Source organism: Scleropages formosus, chromosome 10 (genome assembly GCF_900964775.1).
Source record: "Scleropages formosus chromosome 10, fSclFor1.1, whole genome shotgun sequence".
Lineage (NCBI taxonomy): Eukaryota > Metazoa > Chordata > Actinopteri > Osteoglossiformes > Osteoglossidae > Scleropages > Scleropages formosus.
Window position 1 is genome coordinate 22,801,478 of NC_041815.1, and position 13,975 is coordinate 22,815,452.

Consider the following 13,975-nt stretch of genomic DNA (forward strand, 5'->3'; position numbering starts at 1 on the left):
CTCTGTGATGGTCACTCTAGATAAAGGTTTCATCAGGGCACATTAAAGGCACTGGCAACTGATCAACATCAGCAATTAAGAGCTTACATGTGGATATATGACATTTTTTCAGAACATCATGTTTATTGACACACATTTTTATTTGTGAGAAAGACACAGTTGCCAGACATCACTTCTTTTGTTTGCTGACATTTGAATTTTTGTGTGTTCAATAATTTGTACCTTTTTTTTGCTGAGTATTTATCTGATATTATTTGCCATTACTAATGTGTTTACATGTGGTTTTTCCAGTATGTGTGTGTGTGTGTGTGTGTGTGTGTGTGTGAGAGAAAGTAAGACAGAAAGAGGCAGCGAGAGTGAAAAGAGAGAAAAAGAGTGAGGATCTTTGATACCCAAGCTGTGTCTTTCAATTTCCAAAAATAAGCTATAAAATAATATAACTATAAATAAGCCATACAACTGTACAAGCCAGTTACTGTAAGAAATACAACATTTCACGAAAAAAATCATTGTGCAATAATTATATTAAATTAACAAGTTCAGCATATGAAAATAAATTTTAAATTGTTCTGTGCTCTCTGAAAGAAAAATTGAATTACGATCAGAAGATTCATCATTTTAAAATACACACACACACACACACACACACACACACACACACACACACAGTGCGCATTTAAAATACGGATCCTAAAATCCAGGGTTAGGGTTAGGGTTGGAGTGCCTTGTGCTTTACACTTGTGCAATAGGCTGTGACAAAGTGACTTGTGTGCTCTTACTGAGAGTACTCCCTCCAAGCAATAAAAATAGGAAATAAAACCATTTCTCCTTACCATGGCTATTAATAATTTACCAGCTCTTGAATATCTAAGTAATACGTCCATAACCTGCCTGGTTTACCTTCATGATTCAAGTGTTGATGTGAACTGCAACCTACTCATTATCATTGTGTTTAAGCAGCACTTTGAAAAATAAGGTAATTTTTTCATCACCCAGGGATATTCTGTACCATATTAGTTCTCTGTTCTCTGTAACAGAACTTCTAGAACTTCTCTGTTCTACATTTTTCTTGCTCTAAGACACAACATAACAATTTGTTTCCCCTGACATTGACTGGGAGTAGGTCCCGTTTGCCCTAAATTTTTAAGAGTACAAACAGAACGAAATAGTCTTTTCCTTTTCTAAGATGCTGTCTCGTGCAACCTCTGCAACTTATGATTATAATCATCTTTTGAAATTACTTCAGCCAGCAAAGTTTTATTACCTGCTCCTGTTATTTGATATTCATGACTTTTACGAGAAACAGTCCTCTATTTGGTCACAGCTAAAGAGATTGTAGAGATATTAGGAATTCTTATAGCCCACAAAATCCTTTTAAAGCCACTAGGAAAGATTTGCTGGGTTTCTTCTGTCAGATTTGTACCTTTTCCATTCCACAGGTCCCATTGTGTTTTGGTCCTGTGAAACTGTGCAATAACATTTCTTGTTGCTAAAAGTTCACTTTGGCTCACATCTCGGTGACACCAGCTGAGACACCGTTTGTGTCCTGAGGTATGTTGATTGCCTCAAATGCTTTGTTGTCAATGCCTTTATTCTCGAAGTGATGATGCTCCGTTCCGCTATGAAAACAATAGGTGCAGTGCGGTGTGGTCACTGGAACCATTTTGGAGAAGTTGGAGAAGTCTACACAGTATTTTCCCTCCTTAGTGCGAGAAATGATGGGGAGGAAGTTATAACCCCACTGGATCTCCTGGGGAATGAAGGAGGTCCTTACTTGGCAGGATGAGCTGGTAGATTCAGCTGTTCCTTCAAGGAACACCACCAGTTCAAACTCCTGCCGGTGCAGCGTGTCTACAGCCATCTCAAAGAATGGGCTGCTCTTGTCAATGACGTGGTAAAGAGTGAGGGGACAGATAAAGAAAAGGTTGTCTTTACCTGCATCAACTACAAAGTCAATGTTAGTCTGGTCCATGATGATGGTTTCCCCTTCAGGGGTTATGGTGGTCCTCAGCAGTTTCCCATAGATCTGACTTCCTATCAACAGAGTCTTACGTAGGTTGGCCACCCGGATCAGAAGGCATAGATTGCCATTCTTTGGGCAAATAACAGCTGTCTTGCTGAAAGCGATAGTCTTGGCTCTCTTCTTGGGCAAGGCCATTTTAGTCATAATGACCCCCAATGCAAAACTGTTGATTATTGTGCCTACAATGACCTGGATAACGAGGAGGATGATGGCTCCGGGACATTGTGGTGTAATGAGTCGGAAACCATACCCAACGGTGCTCTGTGTCTCCAGTGAGAAGAGGAAAGCAGAGGCGAGCCCATCAACATTGCTCATGCATGGAATGTGGTTAGAGGGGGGGTTCTGCCACCATAGATCTCCGTTGCTCTTGGCAATCCAGAACCACAGCAGGCCAAAGATGAACCAGCTGCCTATGAAAGACATGTTGAAGAAAAGGAGCACGTAGCGCCAACGGATCTCCACAAAGGTTGTCCAGAAGTCCACGAGGAAGGCAAATTGCTTTTTGTACTTGACATTGCCAAACTCGATGTTACAGCGGCCATCTTTTCTCACCAGACGGTTTTGTTGGATTCTGCGCTCCATCATGCAGTCCTGAATATACCTCTGGAACGACCGGAACATTTTTTAACCACGGACTTCAACCTGTAGACAAAAGAGGACAAACACAATGCTGTGCCTGTCTAAATGCACTTTCAAATGCAGAGATATTGGGAAAATTGAATCACATATAAAATATACTGGCATAGACAAGAGTAGTTAAAGAATTGAATACAAAATTTAAATATTTGACATTGAATACAGAATGTTGTTCTGTACATAGAATATGGATAGAAGTTAACTAGTATTTTTTCAGAGGCGCCTCTGAAATTCTAAATCAGTTTTTAGGAAAAGACTTGAAAGACCTAGACTTAAACATCAGCCTCTCTAAACACTTAGATTTGTAAGAAGTCTTCTAAAGGATACTGGTCAAGTAAGGGGTAGGTGTGGTAAATGTAGGCAGATGTTTCAGCAGACCTGTATATTTTTTCACATTATCGTACCACAACACATTTACATGAATTTAAATTTAAATTCGAAGCCTGACTACACTTCGGCATGCATTGGTGAACAACCACCCGTTTGCTGCTCTGGATCAGCTGGCAACTCAGAAATTAAGTCAGTTTATACTCTATAAAGGTTATATCCTTTATATGACTTAAGGTTTTTTATCCTTCATAGTGTGGCAAAAACTATGCAAGTCAAGTGTGTAAGAGGATCAGATGTGAAACATCAGAGTAGAACCAAGCACTAGAAGACCCAAAGTATGCCATAAAAATGTGTATAGATAGAATGAGCAGTCTCATTTCCTGACAAAGAAAGAATCAATTGGGATATTATTATTTTTCTAATTAGTACTTGCCATTATTTACTCTGCAGCAATTTTAGAAAAATGTAGCTGCATCAGTACATTTGAGTAAAAAGCAGATGGCATCAAGTACATCCTAAGTGCCCTGATGGATGTATTTAACTGTTAAAGGGTTGAAAAAATTTTTTACTTATTATTATTTATTACTTCCCGTCCTGGGTGTGTCCCCTCCCCTTCCGGCCTTCCGCCCTGTGTTGCCGGGTAGGCTCCGGTTCCCAGCGAGCCCGTATAGGACAAGCGGTTCAGAAAGTGTGTGTGTGTGTGTGTGTGTGTGTGTGTGTGTGTGTGTGTGTGTGTGTATTTATTACTTATTAACTTAATAATATATCATTAGATGCAATATTAAAGTGAAAATAAATACATTTAGTCTGGATGCAAACTTTAAGATTTTGTAGACCCAGCCCAGGAGGACATCTAGCCATCATACTGAGTACGTGACCCGTTAGCTACTAGGACTTGGGGCTGTTACTGAATCGAAATGATTCCGTTTCATTTTGGTGAGAGATTTTTATCTCTGTATCAAATGCAAAAAACTTAGAAGAACCAATCAAGAGACCGTAGCTTGTGAATGTGACTCATGCAGCGAGGTGACATTTTATTAATGCTGTCATCCGAAGATGGGGAAAGAGAGGGAAATAGAAATCTTGTATATCCAGTTTAAAACACGTGTCTTCTGTGATATGAAAATTTATTTACTCTGAGTTATGACAGAGAAAGTTAAATTTGATTTAACAGCATCTATAGGATATGTCACTTTTTTTAATGAAATTCAGCTTCTGTCAGTACTAATAAGCAATGGTCTACATCTCCATATATTCCAAGCAGCACATATATTTATCACAGGAAACAATAGTGTTTCTTTATGGCTTTATTTTCCCCATGAACGGGTTTTTGCTGCCATCTAGAAAAAAGTGTCCACTGTAACATACAAGCTTTATCTAAATAGCATAGTTAACTTATGTGATAGTTTGGATGAGAAACAAACATTTAGTTATGAGTGAACAGTTGAAAATGAATAATCATCTGTGGTTCTTACCTTTCAGAAGCAGCAGTGGACAAGATGACAGTGGCATGCATGCAGGGCAGTAAAGTGTGTTTGGCTGTTCCTCAGCTGTACAGTCAAGGGAAGACGTGTCCTTTGAGCTGTCACCGGTGATATGTTACCCAGCGCTGTGCTACTCTCTTTTTTATAGAGTGCTACAGATCAGTTTGGGTAATGTTTACACACACACACACACACACACACACACACACACACACACAGACACACCTTCCAATGCGCAGGCTAATTAATCTCTGTACCAGGATCCCCCAAACCCTCACAGAGCTGTTTATAGAAAAAACAACTGAGCCCTCACCTCGGCTCTAACCACCCCCCCCCCCGCCCCAAACCACAAGCAGGAGCCCCACGCTTAGGATGCATCCTACTTCCCAATGACAAGATCAAGATGAAACAGCACACCAGTGTTTAGCCTCGACACACCTACAGGTGCATTATGTTATACGAATAAATAAAGGTGGTGTGAATCGTCCAGCCGCTCAGACAACGTGTGTGTGTGTGTGTGTGTGTGTGTGTGTAAGTGTACTTTTGGGGGATCCCACTGGGCCTACAAGTAAGAGAGGATTTAAGGCCCAATTAGATGTTCCGTATAGTACAAGTGGAGCAAGGAACATGGAGAAGTGGGAGACAACCAGAGATGTGGATGTGGGTCCGAGACACGTAGACAGCCTGTCTACGTCTCTCGGACCAACATCCACATCTCTGGTTCCAAAGTAAACAAGAGGCCAGGGCGCATAATAACATCAGTTTCGAATGGCAATATTTATAGGTGTACTGTAGATACATGTGAATAGAAGATCGGATGTAAATTTATATGTATGTCGACAATGAGGAGTATAGAAAAGGTTGAAATGGCAACAACATTATTATAACTAATAATTTGTCCTTTAGGAGTTTTTGATCTGAAGGAATTCATGGTAAGTGTCTTGCTCAATGTGGCAGAGAGCTTAAAATCGTCACCTTGCAATTGAAGAAAGGTTCGAATCCCCGTTGCTGCAATGCCCTTGATGAAGAGCATTGATCATGAACTTTAATCATCGTAAATAAACGAAACATTGTAAGTTGTTTCAGATAGAGGTGTCAGCTGAACAATTGCCAAGGATAGAGCAGTCATGTGGACAAGGGCTTGAACCAACAACCTTAATGTTTAGGTTCATATAGTTAACAACACTATTCCCTGGTGTCCCACTAAAGCTAGTAGTGCAGATGTAATGAAAATGTGATAGTAGAAGCGTAGACAAAGTGCACATAACTGTTCATAGTTTTGAGCTGTTGAGATGTAAGCAGGAAGTTCTGTGAGTTCAGTGAGTTTGCCTATTCGAGCGGATAATGATGCATTTTGAAACCCTCTTTTTCGCTTAGTCATGCTGTGGCTTCAGTTTGGATGTTGACCGTACTGGAGCTGTGTTTATGATCAGGAATTAAATTTATTAGCTGCAGCTGAAGGTTCTGGAAAAGAAAAAAAAAAAAAAAAAAAAAAACCTGCTCAGTGAAAATTTCCTGTTCGGTTTTTCGTTACGGATCTGAGACAGAACTGGATTATTTTGTAAGTGAGAGAGGCAAAAGAATCTTTTCTAGCATCTGATACAAGGCTATCACAATACAATCTTGTTTTTCTTAATCTAATTATATAATCTAATTTTAATTTATGGAGGCTCACTCGGTGTAACACTTGGTTTACCAGAGCTCAACAGAGAAGAAAAAGAGATGAACATTTTGGCAGATATATTTAAGACTATTTCAGATTTAGCATAACATATTTGATATGAACATGTGTTTATTTCTGGATCATCTGTTTTCTCCTTTTCTTTGGCTTCAGTTTAATAAACTACAAGATGTTAACAATGAAGATAAGATAAGATAAGATAAGATAAGCAACTTCCAATGACTTCTGTGTAGTGTTATCAGCCCACACACCTTATTCACCAAGGTGACTTACACTGCTAGATACACTACGTACAATGGGTCACTCATCCATACATCTGTTGAACATGCTCTTTCCGTCACTCACACACTATGAGAAAAAAATAACTAAATAAATAAATAAGAATTAGATTAACACTCCGAACTCCTCAATCCTTAGTTGCCTAAATGACAATGTGCAGTGCAGTGATTGAATTTTGCCTGTGGGTGTATAGGTTTAGTACCAGAAATAATTGCCATACCTGCTCACTTGTATTTTTAATCGGTGTTTTTCATTAAAAATTATCCTTTCACAAAATAACCTATACAACTATATTTGCAGTGCAGTTAACAGTGGCTGATGCAGTACTAAATTCCACCAAAAACCTTTATGTCGAGAATTAAACCCTGACCTATTTGTTACCACTGATAGGTGTATTTTGTTTGAGATTCAGATCGTTGTGGGTTTATTTTCCATGTCAGGTGCTGCATAGCACCTGTGCGGAATGTGTTCCAAATTGCTGGAAAATTCCATGCTGCTTGAGCTCAGGAAGACGTTGCAGTGTACGGTAAAACAGCGGGACTCGGCTCCTTGCCCACCACCTGTAATCAGTCAAAGAGCGCTGCTGTGTCTTCAGTGACCTCCATGCATCACCAATTCCACATACCGATTGCTTGTAGGCAAGATTCAATAATCATTCAGTGACCAAATCTCTTATGTAACACATTCAATAAGTTCCATATTATTTCCCAACACTGGTGTGATGTTATTGATGCACTGTCCACTTATCGCTGAAGGTGGACTGCGAAGCCATGGTGCTTGGTTTGGCGTGCCGACCTAAGAAATTAATCATCATGTCCTCATCCAGTCAAGATCATTTATCCAAGTCATGGTGTAATATTAAATATTGAACTGCTCAGATAATCCATCAGAAAGTTGTACTTATATCTTCATTATAAGGACTGTTTCAGAAATGCTTTATAATTCATAATCCATATAATATGGGTTTCAAAATGAATGGTGGGTTAGTTCTCGAAGTTCTGGCAGTGTGCTGAGAGGACAATCCGATTGTGGTAAATGTTCATAAAAGCCCAGATGTAAAAAGGGGAACTTCCTCATTACTGAAAATGACATTTTCTTTTCCGCCTGGCATTTTTTAACCGGCCCAGAAAGTTCTGCTCGAACTGCTGCCGGTAGGAATTTTGTGGTGAGTGTTGAAGGTGTTTGCAGAGGAAAACGTTCGAGAGGATCAGAGAAATCATTTGTGTGCCTGGGTAAATGTTCACGTTCATTGTGTTTTTCGCCTGTTTTCCGTCTTTATTATTCTCGCTCACTGTGATCATCGTGGCCGCATCGGTTTCACCTGTAAATGAAACTGTGCTGTTTATTTGTTCAGTAATTCACCAATCTAATTAGTGTCTTTGGTGATTTATTTTTTTCTCTCCAACCAACTTGCCATCTATATTTAATTTTCAGAATGTTTTTTCTTGCCATTGTAATCTGATCTCATGGATCTGCACTCTAATTTCTTGTATTATAAACATTTCACCCAATTCAGTAATATTTCATTTGATTTCTCTGCTGTACTTGTGATCAGTCAATAGAAATGACTCATTTGACTGCAAGATTCAATTTTTCTTAGGTGGAAACCATGTAAAGATGAATAAGCAGCCCCTGTTAATCAAAATGGCTCATTAGAAAATGTGCTGGTGTTGCAAAAACGTCACTTTATTTGCAAATGAACAGATAAGTTATAAATTTAAAAATAATAAAAAAAAAAATCCATTGCATCCAAGCAATTTATGTAAGATTTGAAGGAAGTGTCCTTAAGTGACCCAATAATGTAGCCCTATTTAACTTAGCACCAGAGTCACTGCAGCTTTTCAAGGGTGCAGGTTTGTTTTAATCACCAAGCCTCCCCAGTGAGGCCGATGAGAATAATGTGATTTTCTAGAAGCCCACCAAGGAATATTGCATTCATTTCAAACAAGGACGAAATGTTACAATTCCTCATCGTCCAAAACTCAAAACTGACCTAAAATCTCTGATGACGAAACATTGCACCCGGATCTAACAAACGTTATTAAAGGCTATTGAAGCGATATGGTTCTCGTTTAAAAGGCCTTTTTCTGTATCCGAATATTGATTCCATTTTTTGGCACCTAATGACACTTCCTGTGTCTCAATGCTTTGTGAGGACTCAATAGCCCAATGTGCCGAACAAAGGCGTGAATGCTTTGTGGCGGAATACGACACTGTGAGAATAGGAGGGAATGAGAACCGAACACGAAACAAGACTGAAGGTGGCAGGACTTTGCTATGACTCACATTGTACCTCCCGTCCTCTAGCACCCTTCAAGGACGCGTTTTGACGGGATCACAAATGCAAGTCCTCCGCGCTATTACCGCGGTGCTGGATCTTGTGAAAATGTGAGTGAAAGCAGGCAAGCAAAACACCAGGTGACTGAGCCGTTAATCCGCTGGGCAACAATTCAGATTACAAACCCTGTACTTGGCCTATGGGTTCCCAGGAGGTCTGAGCAGGTCCTCTTTTGTGGTCCAATCCCAGACCACCCCTTCAAGAGCAGGGCAGCAGGTGACGTACCCCTTAGAATCACTTTCTCTGGAGCTGGAGATTGTTGGTTCAAGTACCACCTTGTACTGTGGTATCCTTGATAGAGGGATTTACCCTCATTCTAGTAGAAATTACCCAGCTCTATAAACGGGTGAATCATTGTAAGTTTAATGCTGTAGCTCTCTTGCGAGAAAAGCATAAACTAAAGAAACAGGTGAGAGTGCAAGGGCAGTGAGGACACGGGATCCTTCTTCAGAGGAGGTGTGTAAGGATGGCGTGGTGGTGCTGGTTTATTCCAGTAAGGAGGCGAGGTAGCTCACAAAGGGCTTGTCAACAATGCTGGCATTTTCTTTTCATAAAAGCTTCTGTCATTTAATTATGTTTGGTCATATGATACAACATGGTGCAACGGCGGCAGTGCCATACAAAACTCCGCTGGTGATTTTGACAAATCACAGGCTACACTCTGACATTTGGCTCACACTCTCGCATTTTACTGCGTTTCACAGAAGTACTCTGTACTTTTGGGCATGGAGCAAACAAAATCCTCAGGTAGCGTTTGAAATAATGCTGCAAAAATTGAAAGCATCCATTCCCCCGTGCTAATGGGTACGGAGGCCATCGGATAGTCGGGTAAAGCTCGTCCCATTATAAGTATTGACCAATAATAAATTATGAAATTAACAAATAATGAACAGAGCAAACAACTGCGCAGTTCAGTACACCATCAAAAGAAACACCACTCAGCCAGTTTACACAGCAGGTTATTTTCATTGAAACAGTTCAGGGTAAGTTCCTCTCACCAATAACACATCAACAAAAGCAGGGACTGGGACTCAAACCAGCAGACTTCAGGTTACAGATCGATGCTCCCCTTCTGCTCCTGCAATACTAATGGATGATTTGGGGTCGGCTCCTGCTTCAGTAACAAATGTGATTTATGCGTAAAATGTCCTGACAGCAGAAAAGATGCTGCTGGAGACTACTGGGAATAAAAAGTCAGAAAAAGTGCATCAGTACATATTTAAGGTGCAAACCTGCAATGATACGCAAGTGCAGCGGCTCCTCCGCTAGCTGCTGTTTCCATTTCGTCCACAAGGGGTCGCTGTTTCAGGAGCTCCTTTCTCTAGGGCCCTTTCCCTTTGGAAGCTCCAGAATTTCTGAACGTCCCTGACTCTTCAGCCAAGGACTATAATAAAGACTGCTGTGGTTACTGGCGGCAGGGCGCAGTGGCGCGGTGGTGCAGTGGCACAGCAGGTTGGACCGGGTCCTGCTCTCCGGTGGGTCTGGGTTTTGGGTCCGGGGTTTGGGTCCCGCTTGGGGTGACTTGCAACGGACTGGCGTCCCATCCTGGGTGTGTCCCCTCCCCCTCCGGCCTTATGCCCTGTGTTGCCGGGTTAGGCTCTGGCTCCCTGCGACCCCATATGGTACAAGCGGTTTCAGATGATGTGTGTGTGTGGTTACTGTCTGTCTTTTAAACCTGTACAAAAAATCCTAATTGATTGTCAGTATGTTAAGATTCTGGTTTGATGTCTAATCTTAATGCTTTCACTGACATTGATTCATTTTTGTGCCCCTCCACTTGAGAAAAGAACAAATATAAAATGGTCTTGACCTTTATAAAGCAGGTTCAACGTGAAATAATTAATGCATTACGCATTTTAATGCGACTGTCAGAATATTACTTGAATGCACTGGCTTGTGTTGGAAATGTTTGAGTTATACATTTTTGAATATCTAAAGGTTTTCTAGTACATTTACAATATGTGTTTTAGATGAGATTTCGTAAACGCTCTCTGTTTGTTACAAAGAGAAAGAAACTTGTGCTTTTGCATCGAGACATTACTTGGTAAAGTCCACCTGCAGAACCACCGTCATTCAGCTCACTTACACGGTTTTTACAGCTTATGTCCAGTCTTTCTGATTGCTGGTGATCTGTAATAAGATGATAATCGTTGCACATATTTGCAGGAAAAACTGGTTAGCAATTGGTGTTCGGCAGGAGTTTGTGGAGAAGATGTTTTTTTTTATTTTCACTCATTTTAAATCACTTTTAATACGAATGTGACTAAGAGCTAATGAAATGCTGAAATGTTAAAATAAAAAGTCTTTATTTATTACACTCACTCTACAGCCAGGATTTTTAAAGAACTAACCCTTTAATAAATTAAGGGACTTCTTTGTTATTAAACTTTTATTTTACACTATCAAAACAGCTGAAACACTTTATTTTTTAAGAAAAATTTAATGGTGAGCTTCTCTCCATCACACCTCTGCTTAGTGCAAGGGTGACCGACCTGGTGAATGTGTTCTTGACACACGCTTTGGGATGGGTTCCGTCCTGACTGATCTGCCCTTGATGCATATTTTGGGATGGCCCCCTACCCCATAACTGTGTTCTTTATCCATTTTGTTCGATCATCACGTAGCTGATTAACATGATGACTTATCTACGTGATCATTGTGCTCTTGGTGCACTTCTGCACACACTCTGCATTTCAGAGTTTCCCTGGGTTGTCCTACACAGACTGCCAGGGAGATGGAGGTTGGGGGGGGGGGGGGTGGTTCATCAGGACAGGGAGCATATTTGTGGCAGATGGCTTACTCATTTTTGGTTTGTTCCACTATTTGGCATGGAGGCAGCATTATATCTCTCATATCACATCTTGTTTACTGTGTGTGTGTGTGTTCTGTATTATGCATCTCATTTACTCTTCACCTGCAGCATATGGCATCAGTCCCCTTACTGATATATTCCCACAAATATTGGCTGATAAATTATTCATGAAGGATATTACATTTCTACCTGGCTACTCTGTTCCAGATTTGCTTTCTAGATTGTAGGAAAGCATTCAGACATGCAGTTTTGTTCCAACTTGCCTATTTAAAGAACTCTTTTTTTTGCCTCTGTTTATTAATTCTCCTGTTCACTATCAGTAACCCTTGTTCAGTGCTGAGTCATGGTGGCCTGGAGCCTATCCCAAAATAATAGGGTGTGTGGAGTGTACACACTTGAAAGGACACCAGTCCATTGCAGTGCAATGGTGCAGAAACTTGCTCGCTCACACATAGACATACTGAGGGCAATTTAGATTTGTCAGTTCATATGAAAGACCTCTTTGGACTGTGTGTGGAAACAGGAGCACCTGGAGGAATCCAGCACAAACAAAGGAAGAAAATGTGAGCACTATTATTAAAAAAAAAAAAACAAAATTGATAGGAGGTTATCAGGATTCATCCATCCTGTGTTTTATGCACCTACTCGATCGATGAACCTCGGTGCATCAAGTGGAAGGTAACAAACTAGGTTTACTTAAGAGTCACATGTCTGCAGCCATGTCTCTTTCTCTTAATGTGATGCACAAATTGAATTTTTGCTGAGATGTAAGTCGCTTTGGACAAAAGCGTCTGCTAAATGAATAAATGGATAAATGTAAATGTACACAGATTGAGGTGGATAAAAACACAAAGCCTGGGTGCTGTGACGTCAGTGCTACCCAAGGCACCACCATGGTCTCCTGGATTCATTTCAGTCCTAATCAGTTTCAATACTGAAACACGTCTTTAAAGTTTTGTTTAAGAAACATTGTGCCACTTTAGTTGAGAAGTTAATTTATGATGACATAGCACTTGAGAACTGTGGTTCAGCAGCAAAGAAGTCTTTACCTACTTAGCAGACACTTTTAACTGAAGCATCTCATAACAGTGAACTATTTACCCATTCTTACACCTAGGCATTTTTACTGTGGAAATTTAAAGTAAGTACACCACTTGCACATATTACAACAAGAGGTGGGATTCAAACCTACAACCTTTGGGTACAAAGGCAGCAGCACTTATCACTATACTACCAGAGACAGTCACACCATCAAAGAAGTGTCAAATAACTACAATCTACATTACAGTGCTGCTCTTGACTTTAATGAAACCATTAGAATAATGCACAGATTTTTCAATCATAAATTCAAAGCAAACTTCTGTTATTTTCCTTTATGCTGCAATTATGCTGTGAGCTATAATGCCGAAGAGTAATGAAGCAGTTGTTCTCCTTCCGTAATGACTGCTTTAAAAGTCACCTCGGATATGTTTGTTTAAAGGCTGCTAAGCCTGGTCACAAAAAGAGTTGCCAAATTCTGTCTAAACATGCTTGCAATCAATATTCCAAATGCAGTGTATAATCACACCAGCAGCAGTGAGGGAACTGTTGCACTGGAGATTAGAATTAAATTTAAAAGGCCCTGACCAGGAATATTACTGAAATATCACTGGGCCTCCTCAGTTCAGTTCATATTTTTTCTCGACTCCTTCGTTGTGTAAAACACAGTCCAGCAGCACATCTTCCTTACCCCACTAGAATGGCTTTGTGTCAAAGCATCATCGCTGAAATGATCTGAATTAAGTATATTTGGCAGCTCTTGGTGGGTGGTTTGGTATGGTTCCATTTCTATCCACTAAGTGTTTTTCAGGAGATGTTCCACAGGGCTTAGTACTTGGCCCGTTACCCTTCTCTTTCTGTTTCTGTGACATCTCCGCTGTGATGATTGATCACAATGTACAACTCAGCTTGTCCAAGGCTGAAATTCTCCATCTCCCTGTTGGTCATTTCCCCAGTTTACTCTCTAGAAACTGCCTTATTATCAGCTGATGGAAATCTCTGTTTCCCCCAACTCATTGCAGCCATAATCCGATCATGTAGATACTTTTGGCAATACAGTTGCAGAATCCACCCATACCTCACACAGCACCTCCTCTAGGTCTACCCGATGTTGATATCCCAACTGGACTACTGTAGCTCCATCTTGCTGGTCTTCCAGCTTCTGCCATCAAGCTTCTCCGGTTGATTGTGAATTCAGTGGAACAAATTGTGTTCACCTTGCCAGAACATTCAGTCTGCATCTCTCCTCCTCATCTCATTCTATTGGATTACTGTTGCTGTCCTTATCAAGGTTAAGATTCTGGTCACGGTCTACAGAGCAGTCAGAAGTCCAGCATCCTAATACCTATAGGAC

General features: G+C 40.5%; 1 protein-coding gene across 1 annotated transcript; it reads right to left on the reverse strand.

Moving 5' to 3' along the window:
- Positions 1-707: 707 nt before the first annotated feature.
- Positions 708-4,539, reverse strand: LOC108932296 (ATP-sensitive inward rectifier potassium channel 1-like). The gene is made up of 2 exons (XM_018748557.2): positions 4,465-4,539; positions 708-2,665 (listed from the first exon to the last, which is right to left on the reverse strand). Exon 2 carries the CDS (start codon positions 2,642-2,644, stop codon positions 1,508-1,510), a length of 1,137 nt encoding a protein of 378 aa, XP_018604073.1. The 5' UTR covers positions 2,645-2,665; positions 4,465-4,539; the 3' UTR covers positions 708-1,507.
- Between the last annotated feature and the right edge of the window lie 9,436 nt (positions 4,540-13,975).